This window comes from Pithys albifrons, chromosome 2 (assembly GCF_047495875.1).
Source record: "Pithys albifrons albifrons isolate INPA30051 chromosome 2, PitAlb_v1, whole genome shotgun sequence".
Lineage (NCBI taxonomy): Eukaryota > Metazoa > Chordata > Aves > Passeriformes > Thamnophilidae > Pithys > Pithys albifrons.
The window spans coordinates 109,229,923-109,252,266 of record NC_092459.1 but is presented as its reverse complement, the minus strand read 5'-3'; the positions used below and the strand labels follow the sequence as shown (position 1 = coordinate 109,252,266).

General features: G+C 46.4%; 1 protein-coding gene across 6 annotated transcripts in view; it reads left to right on the top strand.

Annotated features, from left to right (window-relative positions):
• SERTAD2 (SERTA domain containing 2) overlaps nt 1-22,344 on the top strand; it is an 82,114-nt gene that overhangs the window by 52,782 nt on the left and 6,988 nt on the right. For 4 of the 6 annotated variants that reach the window (XM_071582070.1, XM_071582071.1, XM_071582072.1 and 1 more), the window contains 2 exons: nt 6,318-6,475; nt 7,188-7,284. Coding sequence is in view for 1 of the 6 variants with exons in the window: in XM_071582069.1 (XP_071438170.1) it covers nt 7,487-7,689 (203 nt within the window). In the remaining 5 variants the exon portion in view is untranslated. Of the gene's footprint in view, nt 1-6,317; nt 6,476-7,187; nt 7,285-7,469; nt 7,690-22,344 lie in introns of those variants that run through there. The other 2 variants (XM_071582074.1, XM_071582069.1) reach the window with 2 other exon arrangements.

Here is a 22,344-nt window from a genome sequence, read left to right as displayed (position 1 = left end):
CCCCTTGACACATTTCAAGGACATTGGGACCCCAGAGACACTGTGGGGAGGAAAAAAGAGAGTGCTCAGAGGTGTGAAAGGAAGGGGAAGATGGACTGATGATAAACGGTGATTTTCAGCTTTTCTTTTCTTTGTCCTGTTGGTAGAACCTAAATACTGGGTGGGTTTGCAGTGATTTAGTGTTTCATCTTTGCTTCAGAATACTAATTAGGTGTAAACCTCTTTTAGCCTTTGGCTAATGGTCACTATAAATGGCAGCTTCCTTTAAAGTGAAAGAACATAAAAAAAGCTAAAGGAGAACCTGAAATAATTTGTGCAGTTCCCTTTTTCTTCAGAAAGATAAAATGCATTTCTGACCGTTACAGGGGTGGGTTTAGGTAGAGTTAAGAAATCCAGACATCACCCACAGTCTGTTTACCTGCATATACAGTATGAGCTTCTGCTGAGTCTTAACCGTGCAAGCACTGGGGAATGTATAGAGAGACAAAATGAGTCATTACCACAGGCACAGTCACAGTCACTAAAAGCATCTGATGTACACATTCAGTCTTTTTTTTATCTCCTCTTTGCACATAATCTACGAAATCACACATTTTGTGAAGGGTTAAAAGAGAAAGATTTGTGCATTCACTGCATTGACTCAATGAGTTCAGTTCTATATGATCTTCAATTATTTGTAGAGGAACAGAATGGCAGTGGGAGTTTATGCTGCTACATTTGATGTTCTTGTGCTAGGTTTTTTGCCAGCTCCTTTTTTTTTCCTTCCTCTTCTAAATTTGGCCCTGCAGATTCAACTTCTGTTTTATTGGGGTTTGTTGGTTTTGGCTTTCTGCTTTTTTTTAAAAAAAAAAATGGTGTAGGTCACTCACTGTTTATTTAAAATTGGACCTTCAGAAACCTCTGTCTGAAAGCAGCACAGATAAACATTGTCTGTAAAGAATTTTGCACCTGGGATAGTCAGAGGAAGGATTTATCACTGCAAATTTGAATTACTTTGAAAATGCCTCTATCTTACTTGGTAAGCATTCCTTGAATCTAGGGGCTCTAAGAAGCTGCAGAAACTAGTTTTAAACCCCAAGCCCCCAAAACCATGTAAGAGCATCAATATGCTCTACAGGTTGTGTTCCAGCCAGCAAAAGCAGCATTCACTTGGATGTCCATGTATTAGCTCATGTAAATAAGGATTGAAATAGGATGTTGTTGGCTTTTTTTCTTTCTTTTTTTTTCTAGTAATGCATCTGAGCACAGACACATTAAACTCCAGTGACATGGTTTTAAGAGTTGCATGACATACTGCAATGCTGTATAACACCCTACATCAGCACTATAACCATGACACCATTTTGGCTGTGCCCTCCCAGGCTCCAACTCATTGCTCCTGTTGTACAAAGCTTTAATGCAACAAATTGAGCAGGAACATCCACTTCTAGAAGCCTCCAGTCACCCCACTGGTGGCCCCACTTGGTCTCTCAAGCCTTTGGCATCTCAGCAGGGTTGAGCAGTGCTAAACATATTCAAACTTGCCTATGCAGCCTTCAGGTCTCAAGAGCACTTAAGAAGAGTGTGGGGGGCATCTGTGCTCCCGAAATTTTTGGCTCCACGTAGAGCTTTGCAGGAGCAGCTTTGCTTCAGGAGAGGGTTGTAGCATGTGCAGTGCACACAGTAATCCAGCCCAGCAGAGCTGCTCCCCCCTGGTGACCAAGGAGCAGGTGGTCCATCAGCACAAGGGACATGGTGGCGACCTTTGTAATGTAGCATGTGTGGCTTGCATGTTTGACAGCCTCATGTTGTCAAGGTTTTCAGGCTCGTGTTGGGTTTGTGCTCAAGACTGGTGGGTGGCCTGTAGTCTTCTGGCTTGATTGCAGCGACATCTGTTTACACCAGTGGTTAATTAGGCCTGAAGACTGGCCATCTCTGCATTTTTCCCCACCATTTCTTTGTTTTTTCTTGATTAGAAGTATTCCCTTCTCAGCTGTAAAACAGAGGCTTTGGTTTTATCTGCAGATTTTTTTTCCCCTCTTAATCCACTGGCCCTGTTATGAGATGAATATCAGGACATCAGTGTAGCCTCTCTCCAAAAAAGTAACCAAGTGTTCCACAAAAGAATGACTTGTGCTTTTGATGGAGACTGCAGAGTGAGCACTGAAAGGGAAAGAAAAGCAGCCTAAAATTGTTTAAAACTCGGCTCAGTGCATAGTACAATTCACTGTGTCACAAGAAGCAGGAATGGAAAGGCATGTTTTTAGGAGCCTGTGTGCTGTACAGACAGTGCTGGTGTGAACAGTCTGGCCTGGGACAGAAATGAAGCACATCTTGCAGGTGATGCAGCCTGAATGGGATTTGGGAGAGAACACGGATTTTTATAAAAAGGCAAAAAGATGGAAGATATACAGCAATGATAGGCAGCCTGAACCTCTGTCAGAGGACAGTCCTTCAGCAGGAGCAAGGATGATGCACACATCAGTCTCCAGAGGACTGGGAGTGCACAGAGAATTACAGAGGGAGGGAGTCATCTCCGTGCACGGTGCACGAGGAATGCAGCAAAACCTCCTCTGACTAAGCCAGCTAATGCACACTGCATTTTTTTTCTTTCCTGATAATCCTGTTCCATAATATTTCCTTAATAATTTAGTATGTGAAGAGTAGCCCTTTTGAAAAGCATCTAAATCATCAAATCTTTCTTTCAGAAGAAACCTTGCTACCCCCTTGTCCTTCACAGGCACTGGAGATTTTTATTGGGTATGGATGTTGGAGCGCTATCTTGGAGTTAAGGGTTGTTTGGGTTTTTTTTCTTAATTACTTAATGAATTTACCATGTAGCACAACCCTCGGTATTGCCAAGCAATAGCTTTCTATTACTAGACTGTACAGGCCCAATCCTGTGTTACCAAAGCCAAAAGCAGTATTTGGGAACCAACATTGTCATCAAAATCTGTAGGAAGGCTTAGAATAACTATAAAAAAGGGGTTAGTTTCACTCAGAATTTTGATTCATGAGCTCCCTGGTTTTTTGCCTCTCTGATCATTTTACCCAAAGAAGATCAACTGCCCAACTGGACATATAATATATGATACTGCATTAGAACTAAGGCTGCATTTGGTCATACTCATTAATTAAACTGATTTCTCCTGTAGGTTTTTTTTTCCTGGAGAACTAACAGAGAATGATAATTAAGCATATTATGCATTCTGGGGAACGGTGTTTCTCCTACTGCCACAGAAACATTAAAGGAGAAAAACATGAACTAAAGCAGAAAATGAAAGGGGGAAAAGAGAGCTAAAATTGGAGTGAGAAGGGGTGGAGCGTTCCTTCCTTAATTTTACACCGACTCCTCAGTGCCTTGGGATGTGTGGGGCACCCTTGTTACAGTGGAAGAGTTGCACCAGCAAAGAAAGAAAAAAGCATTGAAATCCGAAGGAAAGCCACCGAGCTCACAGGTGCAGGTCCCTCCCTGCTCGTGTACAGATGCAGACTGCAGTAATGCAGCACCCGATTTTTTTATTGAGGAGCTTGTTTCTATTTGTGGCTGGGCCTTGGATGAGGAGGGCCTTACTCTGAAAGGTCAGTATTGACCCCTGAGCTGGCCTGAACAGAGATGGCATGAGGTCTTAGGGGTATTTAATCACACAGTGTGCTTCCTTCTTACCCAGAAGACCTGTGTTGCTTGGTGGGGATCACTGCTCGAGTGGAACGAGCGGCTTTGGCTGGAGGCAGGCCCTTTCTTTAGCTTTTCCCAAGTTACCAGTGCCAAGGGGGTCTTTATTTGCAAAGAGTTGTCTGCTTTGGGAACAGTGTTAGGTATTTGCCTGCCAGGTCCTGCATGCACGAAGGCAAAAACATCCAAGGGGAAAACAAAGTTGTGTTGTACAATTACCTGATGAAATCTCATAGTATTCATGTGTGCTGCAATTAGAAAGAAAAAAGGCCAAGGATGAAATTAGAAACATAGGAAGCAGTTCACTCCCTCTTTTTTTGAAAAACATGAGGGATGCCAACATTCCACACACCAAACTTTGCTGCTCTTTCCTAATTAGCACATGCATTGATGGGCAGAGATTACCTGGCAGTCTGTAGTATTTCTGATGAATTGCCCAGTGTCTCTTCCCCTCTCCGGTCTTTCCAATCTTTGATTTCTGTTCATTCATCTTCAGTGCAGGAGGGGGTTTGAATGATCTTCATGAGACCTGGCCTCAGTCAGACAGGCTTTGACCATCCTTGCTCAAAGACAAGGCTGTACTTAGACTATGCCTGTAGCCCACATCAGGTCAGTACTGCTTCGGAAGAACAGTTTGATTCCTTCTCTTTTAGCATGTTGTCTTCAAGCAGGGCTTGTGTCAAAGCTACAACTGCACAATTACATCTGTTACTGCTCCCCAGGAAGCCCTTGTGTGCATTGCTCCAAAATGGGATGCGTTTTGGGTGGCTCCTCCTTGCAGATAGGCAGATTTTCCCCACCACTCCTGCAGGCTCTGGAAACCTCTACACACTTCCTAGCACAGCATTTTGTAGCTCAGTTGCAGGCTGTTTCTCTGTGCTTACTGACATGTTCAGGCAAACTGTTTGGGTCTTGCAGAACACCTTCTGGTCAGGTTGCTCCAGAGCTGCAGAGTAGTGTTTCTTGGCCAGAAAGGTCTGGTTAGATCAGGTGCAAGGCCATGTGAGGAGGAGGAATATTCACCTTGCGTAGCCCAGCCTCGTCCCGCCACGATGGAGCCTCTGCTGTGTGCAGAGCGTAGGAAGGAGCTCCGTTCGTATCGATTCATGTTGTGACCTATGCTCGGCTGAGAGTGCTTCTGAGTGTGGATGCAGCTTGTACTGGTTGTGTTCAGAGGAACAATCTGAGTTACAGCGTGACTATAAACTCCTGCCAAGAAAGGCCCGGGAGAGTTACAGTAGGAAACAGAAGGGGCAGTGAGGTTTTTTTTTTCTTGTGCTAGTGTAAAATTGGAGTGACCTAACGAAGGCAGAGGCATTTAAAACTCAGATGACACAAGGCTCAGGCTTTTTACTGCCGAGTGTAACATGGCAAGATTAGGGCTGTGCAGATCGGGCTGGAGCCCAGCTGCTTATTTAGCAAATGTTTGTGGTCCTGCCTATGGTGTCGGTGATAGCATGCACACACCCGGGCGTGGGGACTGTAAACCTGCTGCGGACTTTGAGCTCCGGAAGGCAGGCACCGCTCGGCTGGGCGCATCCACGGCGCGATTACGCAAGGCCAGATCCTGCTGTGTTACAAATCCGGTGTAAAGGAGGGCGGAATGTGGCTCTGAAATACAGTGAATCTGACTTGCAAAAAACACCCCCCAAAACAACCCAAACCTAGCTGAAAGTGTGCATATATTAGAAATATTCTGGGTGGCTTTTGAGTAGGCAGAAGCCTGCTGAATAAGTACCACTCAGGCCCCTGAAGAAAATGAACCTTTTCCTTTTATTTAGTGATTTTATTATGACTCTTGCAATTTCAGGAAAAGACTTGTTTCCCCAAGCAGAAGGACCAAATTTCAGTGCCTTACTGCTGGAAGGTATCCAGACAGGGGGAATTCTGGTTTTAATGTTTGCCAGCTCCTGGGCAATTTGCAAATCACTCGTCAAAATTTAGTAAACGGTTCGTGAATCGCTTTGCAGATCGGTTCAGGGTGCTGCAGACACCGGATGGGAGAGTTTGGATCTCCTCGAAGGAATGGCTGAAAGCGTCGGTGGAAGAGGAAAGGTGTGCTGAGGCCTCCCAACTGGCAAAGTAAAATGTCAGGTTTTAGGTCTGATGCCCTTTCCTCCCATTTTAGTGACTAGTGTTTAGATCTCAATTAGATGGGGTCTTTCCAGTTACAATTTTAAGAATTGTGAAATCATCACTTAATCTCCTTTATTTTGGCAGATTCGCTGTTTTAAGTATTTGCAGTTGTTTTTTTCTTTTGTGGATTTTTGTCAGATACAATTTCCACGTAAAGGAAACCTTCCTCCTAAAAGTATCCTTCTTTTAGTTTTCAGTTTTCTAACTGAAATTTGAACTTTAATTTCTAGCAAGACCATCATCTTGATTGATCACAAATCATTACAGATCGTTTTGAGCATAATACCCAAACCAGTCGTGATATTAATGACTAATAATCGCCTTTATATTAGGTCTTAAAGCTTTATTGTCCCGAAATACAACCGGTTTAGTGGAACATGAAAGGCTGGACTGATCCGAGGTGCCGCTAAGGCTGCAGCCAAAACTGTAAGGTGTTTGAATCGCCTTTAACAGAGCCGGCTGGGATCACAGTCCCTTTGGAAACACAACCCATTGAGGTGACTTAAAATAATCGTCTTCTTTCCAGATAGCGCCTGGTGCCGAGCGCTTCCCCCCTGCCCCCAGATCTTCACGCGCCCGAACATCTCCGCTTGGCCTCATTTTTGTGCTTCGGTGGTACCTGCACAGCCCAAATTAGCAGCGAGGATTCCACGGACGGGGGCCGCCGCCTCCCTCGGCTCCCAGGTGAGCTCCCGGGGCGGGGGGGCGGCCGGCAGCGCTCCGGGTTTTCTCTAAACATCCCCCCAGCCCCAGCTCCGCTTGGCCCGACCGGGGGCTGACCGGAGATCGTGGGAGGGGAGGGAGTTTTGGGTTGTACCGGGACGACCTCGCTAGCCAAGCCCCGTCCCCCCGGCCGTGTCCCCGCCGCCGGATAGCGGGGATATTTGTCATATTTGCGGTCGGGGCGCCTTGGCACCCGCCTTTGTGCCGGGCCGGCGCTCCCCGGGGAAGCCCCGGCGGCTACGGGGGCTGCGCCGCCCACCCGGGGCCGGGGCACGCGTGGGCAGCGCGGGGAGCCGCGGGAGAGGGAGCGGGGGAGGAGGAGGAGGAGGAGGAACGGGGGCGCGGGGGGTGGGGGAGGAAGGCCGGGGCCGAGGCGGAGCTTTGACGCGGGCTGGAGGGTGAGGAGCTCGCTGGAGCCGCCCCTGTCGTCAGTGCTGGCGGCAAGTGCGGGGAGCCGGGGCTGGTGCCTCCTCCTCCTCCTCCTTCCCCTCCTTCTTCTCCTCCTCCTCCATTGTATAATGCTGCGTGATCGCAGCCGCCGGGGCAGAGCCGAGGCTTAAATCCTCACGCCGCCTGCTACTGCGTTCTCCTCCTTTTCCTCCTCTTCCTCCTCCTCCTCCTCCTCCTCCTCCTCTTTTCCTCCTCCTCCGCATCCCACCCGGCCCCTCCCCAGAGCGGCGCGTCGAGGAGCGACATATGGAGCTGCTCTAGGGCGAGAGTTTCCGACCTCCCCCTCTCCATGCTTTAGTTCTCAGGTGGAGCTGCATGTGGTGAGTGGGGCTGAGGGGCAGCGGCGGGGGGGAAATGAAGGGGGGCAGGGGACGGCGACACCCCCCCACACACCCCCTCTTGGCTTTGCGAGTCATCAGGGCTTGTTTCATCTCTACCTTTAAACTGGTGCCCGGGCAGAGGAGCTCGGGGCGGGGATCCTCCCCCTCTCCTCCGCGGGGGGAGGGGGGGAATCGTGCTGAGATGAACAGAGGAGGGAGAGCGGCAGAGTTGCGCTTAAAATACGCCCCCTTCCCCTCCGATGCGCGGGGATCCCGGGTCGAAGCAGGTGCGGGGAGCTGGAATATACTTTCTTATCGAGGTGGCCGTGCCGGCCGCGACAGTGCGGCCGGTTGTGGTCTCCAGAGCCGGGCTCCATCCGACGCCAGGGAAGCGGCGCCACCGCGGTAAGTTGGGGTGTGCACCGGGGAGCCCCCGGAGCCAGGGGGCTGCAGCCGAGCTCCGCTTTCCCGACAGCAGCCGCGGCTTCGGGGAACCCCGAAAAGTGCGTTCCGTAGTGCCGGGAGAGCTGAACGGGTCTGGGTGAGACTTTCACTCCGCTCTAGCAAAGCTGACATATGGCTGGGCAGGACCCGGCTGGCCCCGCTGCCTGGCCCTTTTCAGGGGTTGGTGTTAGGGCAGGGGATTAGCCTGTCTTTGCCCTGAGCAATAGCGCGCACGGGTCTTCCTCGGCAGCACCGCCAGCACTGAGGAACAGGCGTCTGGGGGGCTTTTATGAGCAGGGTGGTTCATCTTTTGGAAGCGATGGTGAAAAATATATTTATTGGGATTTTCTTCAGGGTGGGCGAGCGTTTGTAATAAAGTCCTTTTGGGATGCCTCTGATTTAGAGTGTTTGCTGCTTTACTCGTGTCAGAATCTGGAAAGATAAGTTCTCCTTAAGCACGAAAATAGGAGTACAGTTACCTGCTGTCATTTCTTAAATTTCATAAAGCACAGCTGGGAAACCCAGGGCCACTTCTGTTGAAAATCTATGGGCGGGCGGGGGGTTGTGCGTTGTCCTTCGGGCCCCTTGGTGGCTGATTTACAGCTATGGGTCAGCTGCCGGTGTAAAATAAAGCGAATTCTGCCCATTTTATCTCCATCCGGGGGGGGTGCTGTCAGCTTCTTTACCCGAACTTCAGTGCAGCACGCCAGAGCTGTTGCGTGTGGCGGCGTGTGTTCAGACACATCCAAAGCTCTCGGGAGCAGGAAAGTCCAGGCATTTTCATCTCGTGCCTGGTGCAGTCATCAGGGTGACTCTCACAGCCGTCAGTGACTGCTGGATTTGGCCACCGTAGAATGTACTATTGCTCAAACAGTGGTGGGAGAGGGCTTGGCTACCCCAAACACCAGTTTTTTGCTTGTCTCTCTCAAATGAGTAAGGGCTTGCTGTGCATGTGAGTTGAAACGAGACTCTACCTTTTTATTCTGATAATTTTAGGGATTCACCTGCACAAATGAAGGTGTCCCTGTCTTATGGACTTCTCACGGGGTACAAAATTGACAGAGGCACCTCGGTTTGCATCTTAAGTGCACAGGAAACTTTCACATGGTGAAACAAACCATAAAAATGAATTGTGTTTTCTTAAAAGTTATTGCTGCTTGTACTTCTCTTGCTGTAGAAATTAGCCAGTTGATTTAGCAGGGTAAATTGGAAGTAGCCCTTCCTTGTAGAAGTTAAAATGCTTACATTTTTACATAAGAAGATGGTATCTTTGGAATCTGATTTAACATAATGAACTAGTGGTGGTGGTTGAGATAGGAGGAGGATTAGCAGTTTGTACTGGCAGACAGGTATCTGAAAACGTGTCCTTGGGAATACTTCCATTGTCCAGGCCAGTATTGCAGCATCTAACGTAACAGCTGTAGATGTTTCTCCTTTTGTGACTGATCCTGCTTCCATTTAAGTTGGTAGCAAAAACCACTCACTCCTTTTCTGCAGAAACTGGATTGGACTGCGAATGAATGGAGCTAGACTTCGTGCATATTGAAGCACCACTTTGATTTTTGTGTCAAGCTGATTTCTCTGTCTCTGAAGCTGATTGAAAGCAAAGAAAAAGAAACTTGATAGCCATAGGTCCTTCAGGTTTTGTCTGCAGACGAAGCAGCCTTAAAGAGCATTAAATACATCTGTAGGTTCTGATTTATTAAGAGTTGTAACTGTATTCCTTTATACACCTGCTTTTTTTTTAAATGGGAAAGATGAAATGAGTTTTGCAGTGTTTTGATGGAAATAATAACATAAATATTCCAAGCACTCAAGTTGTCTGTCTGAGATGCATCAAGGAGTTTGAGATAATGTCCTAATAGCAAGGAAAACCTCAATTTTCATATTCTAAATTTTTTTTAGTCTCCATGAAGTACAGCAGATTTTATGCCATATCTAGTTTGGAGGGGTTTGCCATCATTTACACAAGCTGCTTTTATTTTTCAATAAATATTTCATAGGGAAAACATTTTTTTAGGAACTTTTGACTTTTTTCACACTGATGTAAAGCACTCCTGGCACAGTTCATCTCTGGCAGTGCTAACACTAGACAGGTGATCCAAAATACTTGTGACTATTTTTGCTTTTATGTAACATCTTGAAGTGTAATCTGTCAAACATGGAGAATGCAGTACTTTGAAAGAGTAAGTAGTGTTTTGGTGATCTACTTCTTATAAGGGCTGGGTAGCAAGAGAGACACCTTCTTTTAACTCAGCTTTATATGTGTAACTGGCTCACAGGGAGACAGCTCCAGTAGCAGTGGTTCTTAACGTGCACACTCACATGAGTCAGTGCCAGAAACAGCAGCTTTCAGTTACCAAGTCCAAAGATCAGGAGTATTCCAAAGGAGAGAGCAAGGTCCAGCTTCAGTGCAAGCAGGTTGGCACTAAGCACAGATCTTTAGTGTTGATGAATCTTTTGCTAATTAATGGTTTGTAGAAAATGAAATTTGCCAGTCTAAGTACAGCACTCACGGGGGGATATAATTGCATGTTTTCTGCCACTTCTTTTGATTTCTAAACTTTAATCAGTCAGAGAAATTGTGCTGTCATGAAGAGGTGCCTGTTTTCTATAAAGGGAGAGAGACCCTCAGCATGTGTTAGTTCTATATTTCTTTTATAAGCAAAGTCAATTTTTGTGTTTGCTGTAGTGGAGGCTTCAGGTTTGTTCAGCATTACCAGTGCAAACACTGTAACAAAAAATAAGATAATGCTTGATTGTTCAACACAAGTGGGGAAAGGAAGCCCTGTAAGTGCTGTGCTGTTACTTGTTGGATGTGCTGAAGTCAAGCCTAAACCAGAGTCCAAAGCAAATGTGTGGCTGGGAGACAGCAGAGGTTTAGTGGGAGAAACAATCCTGGATGTGTCACAGCAGGGTCCCTGCCCTCCCTCTTAAGGCTATACAGATATTAAATGGGGTGTCACTGCAGAAGAGAAAATGCTCTGCCATGTTTGCTTCACTGGTGGCTCCTGATGAACGTGTCACATGCTGGGTGTCATTGCAAAGTGTGCAGGAGGAGCTGTGAAAATGTGCTGGCTGGGAGATTCCTCCATCACAGAGGGGATTTTCAGGGTGGGGAAGAGCTGGTTTGAGGGGCATTTCCAAGGGAGAGCTGGGGCAGTCTCCAGGGGCAGCGGGTACAGCCTCAACAGTCTTCAGAAATGGCTTTAAGTTGTGACTAGGAGCAAGAAGGCTTGAAAGGACCAAATAAACTGTCAAGTCACCAGAGAGTGAGTTTTTTGGTTTTCACATGTCCCTTCTTTGAGGATCGAGGCTCAGCTAGCTCAGGTGAGATAGCAACCAACACCACATCAGAGTGACTGAATTCAGACACCTCCAGTGGTAGTAAAACCATGTCCAGGGTCCTGCTTTAGGTGAGTTCAGACCACTGTTCTTCCAAATGAAGGGCCTGGTTCAGTACTCTCCCCTGCTTGGTACATAAAATCATAGGTGTTGCAATATAATGTCTGAAGTTCACAACCTGTGTAACACAATCAGTGTTTTGAAGAGCAGTGGTCTTAAAGAGGAATTTCTCCTTAATATCTCCTTAATGATTGAGCTTTCAGTGGCATCGAATGACATGAGTCTTAAGTCTGTATAATTATTAGGAGCCAAAGCCTGTTTACTTTGCGTTCACACCAGTGAGATGTATTTGATTTCATCTGACAGCTTGTTTCCAGTGAAGTTAAAATAAAAATTGTATTCCTAATATAGTAGAATACAAAGATAAAAGTGAAAATGAGAGTTGTTTTCTTTTAATGATATTTTGAAAACCAGGCAATATATGGAAGTAGCAGAAAAAAGAAGTTCCTTTTAAAAGGAACTCTGAATTGGTGGAAAGATCTAAACTCACCCTAAAACAGGCTCGGAGGATTTGTAACAATCAAAACTCTTTTCTCATCACAGATTCTCCATACCCCTCTGTAAACCCGTATACTGTTTGATCCAAACTCACCTTTAATGAAAATGTAGCAATTATTATGGCTGTTTTCTTACAGTTTCTTATAGTAGCCTGTAACATTAATCTTAAAAAAATTCTTTCTGTCATGCCAGGCAGGCAATAAGGTTGAGTGAGCTGCACTATAGAAAGAACCACCCATGACTGGAGGTAAACTATGCGGATATATGTTGGGGTGGAGGTTGAAAGGAGCGTGGAGGGCATATTTGAAGCAGACTGTGCAACTGCTATAGCAGGTCTGACTAGTTTGAGATGCCTAAAGGCAGCTTTGTCTTAACTTCAGGTAGCTGCAAAATGAAGTTTTAAATCCTAATTCAGTAATACATCATCATCTTCCGGTGCCTCCACAAACTTTACTTTTCATGTGTTTTTACAGGCACTCTTTCTCCCTCGGAAAAAGCCTTTGGTAGGTACATGTACACGTGCATGCATACAATTTGCGTATTTTTAAAATACACATTTAATCAAGATAGGAGACTGGCGCTTCTGTGCAAACCACAGTGGCTTTTTTTTTAAAACAGTGGTAACATTTTGCTTTCTCACTGTTTTGTGTGCCTGTTCCTGTGTGAGAGAAGCCCCTCTATTTCAGCATTTTTGGCACGGTGTGATTTGTTGCTGGTCGGTTCTTGTGCCTTTGCCTGGCCCTGTGTAGGAGGAGTGCCCTGGGCTTTTGTAGTCTGTGCTGCGGTCAGAGGGATTTTGACCGAGGTACTTTCGTGCTGGCTGTCCCAGGGGTACAATAACCTGCTTAGGTGGCTCATGGTTCCTCTCCCTTACCCTCCTGTCCCATCTGTTTGGCAAAACTGGCTCTTCTAAACAACCCTTTCCTCCCCTAACTAGTGTTCCACAAATAACTTGCGAATGAATAGAAGAAGAGAGGAGAATATTTTCTGTGTGTGTAACACACAGTGTCAAGCTTCCTGTTGCTGCCCTGCTTCCCCTTGCTGGCAGGGGAACATATGTGATACATATGTGCTTGGACAAGGACTGTGGTTTTAATTGTGGGGAAAATCAGTGTAACACTGTCTTGGGTGAGGTGAATGGGTTGTGGCTGACTGAATACGAAGTTTAGAACATTCAGTTACCTGAGCTGTTCTCCTTCTGTATTTTCCACTCCCAATTTCCAAAGACTTAGTTTGTGGTTAGGCTTGTTTGTTCTGTGATAATTGACCTGTACTAAACATGCTTCAAAATACAGATTTAATAGATGTTTTCAAAATCTGCTGTTAAAAAGGTGTCCCCATCTAAGTTTCAATTACTTACTTGAAAATGTTTAAACTACTACAGACAGAAGTTACGTGGATCCCATGGTGGCTGTTTTAAAGCCCATCACTTTTGTGTAGTAGTTTTTATTGTGAAATCAAGCAGGTGCCACAAAAAATGGGATCTCTTTCATCGTAGCTATTACAGGTTGAGAATAGTTCAAGGCTGGCCAAAGTTCCGTTTAATCAGTTTTCAGAAGGCTCCTTCATAGGACATGAAAACACATGCTGTATTTCAACAAATGCAAGAGCTTTAGTGCACTGGACTGAAAGGCCAGTGTTATCATCTTGTCTAACATCATTTAACACCATCTTAGCAAATTTTCATGTCAAACTTTAACTACCTTGGGTTTTGTTTGTTTTGTTTTCACTGGTGGTGGAGGTTTATCCAACAGCTTTTTCACCATCTCTAGGAGAAACTTGTGGGGTGAGTGGGTGCTTTTTCACAGAATATACTTGTTTACAGGGCTGTGTTCATTTCATATAAGCAAAAATGTTGAAAACAACTAATATGCTGTTATAGCTACTATAAAAAATTCCAGGGAAACATCTTTCTTTTCTCCTCTTCTAACTTTCAGTAGTGAGAAACTGGTTAGAAAATAAAATCTACATCTAAAATGACTTGTCACTGCTGGGGTGTATGGTGCATTTTGCAGCATATATTTCTTCTGAGTTTTTTTTTTATTTTTTCCTTCCCTCCTGCCATTCGCTGCTTTTCAGTTTGACTGTGATAATTTATTCAACACTGTTTTGAGAGCAATAACCTACTTTTTGGCAAACCATTCAGTTCTTTCCACGGTAGTGTGGGTGTTTTTCCCCCCCGTGTTTATTAGGGACCTGTGATAAGGAGGAAAAACAAGGTACCTTTGGGGAGAAGATGCTGTGATAGGATTCAAACAAAGTAATTATACATATGTGAGAAAAACTCTCTTCCCTTATTATACACAAAGGGGTCTCGTCTCTCTTGGATGCACTCACAGTTCTCATTAACCTTTGTGGGAATTACACAAATCCCGTGAAGATGGGTCTATAATGCTAAAAATATCAGCTGGACCGTGACGTGCACGTGCCAATGGAGATGTCTTGTACAATACAACACAACGTTGCCGTAATCTATTGTTCTGTGCGACAGTGCAGGGAGGAGGGAGGTACAGCCGGGCTGGCTATTTCATCATTCTCCCTTAGAGTCTGACCAGTAGCATCTTGTCATTACAGGCATGTAATTTTAGCAGTGAAAAGGGAGTGCGTGTGTGTATGTGTGTGTGTTTCCTAGCCTGTGTCACTTGGTGGTAGCTGTTCTAGCTCTTTCAGATTGCTTTGAATTTAATTTACAAGTGTGGTGTCTTTTTTTTTTAGCCAGCACTTTCGCTGTGCTGATGCCTGCTGGCTCTGCAGTGGGGAGGAATGGGAGGCAGTCAGCCCTTGGCTGAATTGGGCCCCGAAGCAGTACACAGCCATCTTAATTGCTGATCCTTCACCTCTTGAGGGGATGATGGCTCTGGTTCTCCCACCACAGAGCTGTGTGCGCCGGCTCTGGTGTGGCTTCTTGCCCATTGATGGGGGATTCACTGTGCCATGGTCCTGCCTGTGAGACCAGCACATCCAGTTTCCATGAAAGGAGGCCCACAGTGCCATACTTGTGGAAAGAAGCTGATGTGGAGCAGGAGGAGCTTCTTGGCTGATCCCAAGGAGGCTTGTGCATAGAAGCCCTCACATATTTTTTGGGTGACAACAAGCAGAGTTTGCTGAATAATCAGCTAATCACGTAGTAAAGTCAGAGCATCTGGCCTAGTGCTGTGCCTGGTTTGCTTTACTGCAGCTCTGATTTCCTGCCTCTGATGCCCAGGTGTGTGAAGCAGCTTCCAGACCTTGAGCTTTTGATACTGGCAGCAGAGCCGCTGAGCCCATGTATACACAGCACAACACAACTTGATTCACACTTGGCAGACCTGGCTGCTTCCTCAGCACTGCCACATGGACACCCAAACCTCAGAATAACCTCGGCCGGACTCTTTTGTGGCTCTTTGAAGCGCAGAATCTCAGCTAAGCTGAACCCTGGGAAGGAGATTCCTATGTAGTGGCACAGGTGCTGCTATGAGTAGATGGGTATGTGCAGCCATTCTGGGGAAGAATGTAAAGATTTGGCACAGAGGTGACCTGAGGCAAGGGCAGTTTTGCCATCTTGTTGAAAATTTCTCTCCCCTCAGTAAATAACCTTAACAAAGCAGCTCCTGGTAGTGTGAGACTCCTCCACTTTGGTCAGGCTCAAAGCAGGTTGGGAGTTGACAGGGCGATGTCTGGACCAAGCCTGTGAGGGGTTGGGGCAGCATTAGCAATTGTAAAGGGCTTGTTTCATAAAGCTTCCAGTTAAGGACAAGACCAAAAAAGGACAGACTGGGGGCTCGTTTGCATCTTGTGGGTGCTGCTGCAAGGATGCTCATGGGAAAAAGTCCTGTCTGAAGCAGAACATGAAAGAATTGACGTTTTGCCTCTGAGATCTTTCAGATAGAAATTAGTTCTGCTGGGCAATCCAAACGTGGTTGGTTTGGGTTTTGTTTTTGTTTTTTTTTTTTCCTCCAGTAAAGACAACTACCTTCCTGTAGGTGAATGAAGCCTATTTTGAATAAATGTTTTTAGCCCCAGTTTGTTACACAGCTGTATCCCCCCACTTGCCTCGTACTGAAAAGGAGTTGTCAGAGTTGCTCGGGGTTTCGCTCTTGCCTAAAGCCTCACTGTGGCTTGCTAACTTTCCATGCACAGATCCTGTGCAGTCTTGTTCACCTTCTTGCTGTGCCAGGGTAGTCTTTAATGCTTTAACGAGCTAACAAGTGCTCCTCTGATTTAAACTTGCATTAAGTTCTGCTACCCTGATAGAATTCCTAATATTATAAACACCCTTAATAACATAGCTGTAATCTAGAAAACCTGCTGTCCTTTTTCCAAACAATTACTTAATGAGGCAGTAATTTATTCTAAGCTATATTTATTGGAGTCCATTCCAGCTTTATCAGACATACTCTTTTTGGATGTGTGCAGTTAGTCAAAAACATTAAAACTGCTCCACTTCTTCCAGGGGAAAACGTTACATTTACCAAACTGACAGCATTAGAAACTGTTTTCAATTTAATAGAAGCATATGTTTCCTGCAAGACTTAGCACACTGCAGAGTCAGAGATTGCCTTGGACTGCGGCTTTGCCTTTTTTTAGCATGGTGAAAAGAAGCTGGAAGCTGAAGGCAGGAGTGGAGTTTGTGTTTTTTGGTTGTTTTGCAGAGCCTTCTAGCAGGGCTTCAGCGGCTGGAAGTTTAAGAAACTATCAAGAAAGTGGTGTGGGCGGTGCACACAGAGCTCTCGCTCCAAATGCAGTTTCTGATCATGAACAAACAGCAAGAGCTTGCTTTGCCCTCTGGGCCTCAAATAGTACAGTATGCAACAAGGGAGAGCAGGCAAGGCACGAGGATGGAAACAGTAGGATCAGATTACAGTTTCAAAATATCGCTGGAACACGTTGGCTGGCGTTACACTATTGACTGGCTTTATAATTGCATTGCTTATTTGCTAGGGGAGGGCTTCACCTTACTTTCTGATTAACATGGACACTCCTTCGGGGACCTGGGGACTCCAGGCTCTGAGTATTAAAAGTCAAACCCCATGAGAGCTGCACGACTTCAGATGCTTCTCAAATGATAGTCTGAGCTTCCCCTGTTGTCTCTCTGCTTATCATGGGTTTCTCTGCACAATCCTTAACTAATTCCTGTCTAGATTACCATCCAAGAGTCACCCAGTGTGGTGTTCCTTCTTATTTTGATTTTAACTTGAGACTAGAAAAGATCCCTGTCACTCAGCTTGCTCTCCCTGCAGTCTTCACTCATAGGTGTCTAAAGCAGGGGGCTAAGACTGTGTAAGGAGAGGGAACCGCCTTTCTTGCTAAATGCAGGAGGGGGGTGCCTCTCTGTTTCTTCTGAAAGAGCTGAGGTTTACTCATCACCGCAGGAGATGGGAAGTGCTGGGTCCCTGTAAAATACACATGAGAAATACCTGCCACTCACAGTTACTGCTGACACTGACAGCCTTGCAGAAAAGGCTTGCAAACATAAAAACAATTCCCTCTACTCTCTGGAAGCACAGAGCTACCCAGGAGGCCAATTTTTTTGTATACTCCAAAGGAGTTTTGTAAGTGCTTATTAAACCTCACTTAGTTGAAAAAAAAAAGTAAAAAAGAAAAGCATGGTAGGGGTACAGCCAGGATTAATGTAAGATGTGTCAGGGAAAACAAACCTTATAAATGCAGGATATCTGAGCACTGGATCTGGAGAGGACAGAAACCCCAGCACTGCTCCATTCCCTCTACCTCTCTTCTGCGGTCGGGGGATTTGTTTCCTAACTCGCATGTGACGTGAGACCCAATTCTTACCAGGCAGCGGTTGTCAGGAGGCCTCTCTAGGCAGGCAACATGGTTGCAATACTCTCCAACAAGCGAAATCTGCATCAGATCCCGAGAAGAAGCCTTGTAGAGAAAAAAGACAGCTCCCCCCAGCCCTGGTCAGTGTACACAGCGCGAGGCAGCGGCACACAGGGAGCGTGGCCTTGCGGCACTGCGCGGTACATGCTGTCCCAGCTCCCAGGGATGCTGCGGTGCCAGGATTTAAGGACTCCGGTGTCAACAGATAAAATCCCCAAGGAGGGGTGATTTTCATCGTGCTGTGGCTGTTGCCTCTGAAAGTCCATGTTGCTTATTCCCTCCAGTCCTGGAGCTAAACCTCTGATACCTGGGCTGTTCAGCTTTCCTCCTTTTTAGTGAGGCTGGGAGATGGTGCCAGGCTTATACTGGCCTTCCCCTCCATTGCTTCTTTTCCTTTCTAACTTTGAAGAGGAGGAGGAGGAGGATGCCAGTGCTCTCAGAGGACAGGCTGGCTCCTGCCTGCTGGGGCAGGTTTGCTCTGCCTTGGCAGGATCCTGCAGGCCAAGGAGCATCGTTTTGTGGTGGGTGAGCCCATGGTCCTGTGCCAAGGGGTCTTCCAGAAATGTGTCCTCTCCCTCTTCCTCCCTCTCCCTCTTCCTCCCTCTCCCTCTTCCTCCCTCTCCCTCTTCCTCCCTCTCCCTCTGCCTCTTCCCCTCCCCCTCCCTCTCCCCTCCCTCTCCCCTCCCTCCCCCTCCCTCTCCCCTCCCTCTCCCCTCCCTCCCCCTCCCTCCCCCTCCCTCTCCCCTCCCTCTCCCCTCCCTCTCCCCTCCCTCTCCCCTCCCTCTCCCCTCCCTCTCCTCCTCCCTCTCCTCCTCCCTCTCCTCCTCCCTCTCCTCCTCCCTCTCCTCCTCCCTCTCCCCCTCCCTCTCCCCCTCCCTCTCCCCCTCCCTCTCCCCCTCCCCCTCCCCCTCCCCCTCCCCCTCCCCCTCCCCCTCCCCCTCCCCCTCCCCCTCCCCCTCCCCCTCCCCCTCCCCCTCCCCTCCCTCTCCCTCCCTCTCCCTCCCCTCCCCCCACCCCTCTCCCTCCCCTCCCCCCACCCCTCTCCCCCCTTCCCCCCACCCCTCTCCCCCCTTCCCCCTCCCGCTTCCCCTCCCCCTCCCGCTCCCCCTCCCGCTCCCCCTCTCCCCCTCTCCCTCTCCCCCTCTCTCTTTTGTGGCCTTGGGGATGTGGAAACAGGGATGGGGAGAGAGATTTACCAGTTTGCCTCCCTAGCTCTAGGAGACAGATACTTGGAAGTTGTGGGTTACAAGTTCAGGTGGTCCTTCAGGCTGGATCTGGCAGCAGTGAAATGCCTCACAGCAGCTCAACCTGCCTCTGTTAGTTCAGGGGATCTGGCCCTTGTCTTGCCAGTTGAACCCAGTTGGCATAAAGGGCCTTTTTATTTTGGTTCTGCAGCTATCTGTGCTAAATTCTGATTCTGCTGAAGTCAGTAACAAAACACTCATTGACTACTGTTGGGCCAGGATACAGCCAATGGAACCCTCAAGGATGAGAAGTGAGGGATGGAGGAAACGAAAATTACATTTCATGTGCCAGAAGTGACACAGAAAGCACTTGCATAATTCACCGGGTAGGTTCTCCGAGAAAACCTGTTGAGGTTTGCTTATGCCCGAGATTTGTGAAACTTTGTTTTGGGAGTGAAATGTGCAAATTCAGTTCTCATAGCAGTTGAGGGGGCTTTTATGGGGAACTTTTGTATTGTGGGGTTTTGTTGGTTTTTTTCATACATACGTGTGAAGTGTTTTTTAGTTCTCCCAAATTGCCTTTTTCTTTCTCCTTTTTAAACACTCCCACCCCCCCACCCCCCCCCGTGGATTTAATTAGCCAGGATTTCAGAAAGTAACTGGTCCTGCTTCAAACTCCACTTCTCACACAAGCCCCTGTGGTTCACACCTGTCTTTCAGCATTCGGCTGCATGGGGAGGAGGAATGATTACCCATGGGCTCTGGGATTTGGTGCTTGTACCTTTCTGAGCAATGTAGTGTTTCTTTTAACTGTGGACCTCACTCTATTCAGCTGTTCATCCTCTAGGCTGACCAAGATGGTGGCGTAAATCTGAGTGGAAATGTGACTTCTTAAAAACCCTTTTCTGCTGTTCCTCTTGGAGTTTAGTTTCTCTTTCTATTTTTTTCCTTCCTGTCTGCCTTGATGAGCAGGGAGGGCCTAGTGGATTGTAGAACTGATTTCCAAGAAGATCCCTCAGTCTTAAGAGACATTTAAACTTAATTGTTAAAAGTCTTTGGGAATTAACATTAAAGGTTATTTTTATTATTGGTGAGCCAAATCACTTTTCCTCTCAGTTTTTACATATCTGGTGCTTTTCTCCATGCCAAACTCCCGACTATGACAGACTTCAGGAATAGTGCAGCAGTGACAAGGTACAACGTCCGAAGCACAATCAATAAATATAATACTTCTCTCACAATGTGCACGTACCTCTGTCCTCGGGAGAGTGAAGGATTCGTCACTAAGTGGGCTCAGAGACACAGGCTCTGCACAAGCTTTTCTGTGTTTAATCAATGATGGTCGACTCCAGAGAACCATCTGCTCCAGGCTGGTTATCTCTTCTGCTGAGCCCCCACTACATTTTTTTCCCAGCTCTCTCTGGAAGAGCATGCAGAGCCAGTAAAAGGAAGCTAAATGACATGCAAATGAAAAAAACTATATATTACTTTTGTTTTTCTATTAAGAAAAACCAACTCCCAAACAATGGTAGGGTTTCTCTGGCACTGAGGTGCGTGCAATCACCCTAAATGGACAAAAAAGAGAGTTGACTCTTTCTCAGCAACAGTGGCTTAACTTTAGTTCTGGGTCTTCCAGAGCTGGAGCCGCCTGGAAGATAGCATTGGGGAAGATCTCCAAGGAACTCCCCCCACCCTACTCCCCAGATAAATGAGCTTTTCCATTGTCTTTCTTCAGCTTTCTGCTTCCACATGCCTAAGAAACATTGAAAACCAACTTGCATACCACAACCCTGCAACACCCTTTATTAAAACAACAACAACAACAAAGTGCTGTCCCATCCCAACTCTTAACACGTGGCCTCAGAGTGATGTTTAGTGGACGAATAAAAAGGACAGATGAAAATACAGCAGAAATACGTCTGGCTGAGATTGCTGCTCAGCCAAAATAGATGCATGAAAGACCCTCCATGAATGTGACCCTTTGTCTTTCTGCCTGTCCAGTCTTGCTTTTGGGTGGGTTCCTGCTGTCTGGCTGCCCCTGTTAGGGCAGTATGACTCGGTAGGACAACTCTGTCTTTTGGCACTTTGGATGGTGCAGGTTTGTCTCATTTTCTACTGATCTTTGGTCAAGCTGATGTGTAAGTCTGGCATTTTCATTTTCCCAGCAGGAGCTTTGGCTGGAAAGGCTAAGAACAAAGTTTTTGAAATGAACAGGACTAATTCAGATCAAATGGTGGTATTGTACAGCTTGCTTTCTTTTAAAAATAATGTTCAGTGTCTTAAGACACACAGAACTGATCTCTTTAATGAAGGTGTGATACTGTTGGTTGAAGGAGGAATGAGATGGTTAGAACTGTAAAGAATAAACAGGCAACATTGTCTTAACCTCCCGCAATCAGAAACTGTGTAATTCCTTAATGGAGAACTAACGAAAGACCTTCAAGCCCTCAAGCATGTCTGATTTTACCAACTCTTATCAGTTGGTCTAAAAAGATACTGCCTACTTGCTTCACTTAGCATGAATAAAGTGACTTATGGAAACTGGAGGAAAATGTTTTTTTACAATTCCCATTTGCATGCCGGGGATAAAATAAAACTTAATAAAGCTGTGCTTATTTGAGCCTCCTCCTTGGTGGAATAAACCCCTTATGCTTAGCCTAGAATCCTGCTTTGTTGCTTTAGTGGTTAAACCCTCTTCCGAGCGTAATAGTGGGGGAAAAGGAAACTGAAAGTTGTGCTGAAAAGCTAGTAGGTGAAACTGGGAGTTGCCTGATGTGTTTTATCTTTTGAAAGGGCAAGCTCTGAATCAAGCTATGTGAAGATCGAGTGAGATGTGAGAGTTTGACTGTCATACATACAGGAAACCTTGAATCATTCCTGAGCTTCCTGGAAAATGACGTAGTGAGGTTATCGTTGTGTTTACTTAACGATGATCCCGTAACTCTTACTGATCAGCTTAAAAAATATGTTAACTACCAGCACCTCGGTCTGGGATGGAAATGGGCTCAGTTGAGTTCATTCAAAATACTGGCCAATGTTGCCTCGCAATAATTAATAACTGAGCACAGGGTCTGTTTTCTTTATCATGGGGGAAAAGGTTTTCTTTGTACAGTGAATGTTTTTGTACATTCCTGGCAGAGGCTGACAAACTTCAAAACTCTTCTAGTCCCTAAGCCATTTAAAAATGTCTTCTTTAAATAGAGCATTGCAGAAGGAGCACTGGTATGTCTTTAGGACAGAGTCTGTCTTTTTTCAGGGAGGAGATAGCAGGAAGGGATGGAAAACCACTACCTCTCTTCCTAACTTCTTGCTGCTTTAAAAACATTCTGGAATTGGGCAGGGTTTTGATTCTTGCTAGCCTGGTCCTCCCTTTTGTGCTCAATCTGTCCCAAGTGGAAGGAAATTTGTCCACTGTGGACACTTGAACAGCAAAGTCCCCCCCTCTACCCCTCGCACTCCAAACCCATGTGGACAGCTCTGGAGTAGTCCATGGAAGTGACACTAGGGAGCAGAGAAAAACCAGACTTCAGCAGTACTGCTCAGTTTCAGAGGTTTTGTTCACCCGAGATTCCAGGCGCAGGAATCGCTGGTAGCTGGCCAAGGAGCTTGGATGGCAGCCTACCTGTTCCTCAGCTCCACTCAGCTTGCTCCCTCCCCCTGCCTTTCTTTTTTTAATTGCATAATATGCTACAAAATTGTCTGGATTTGG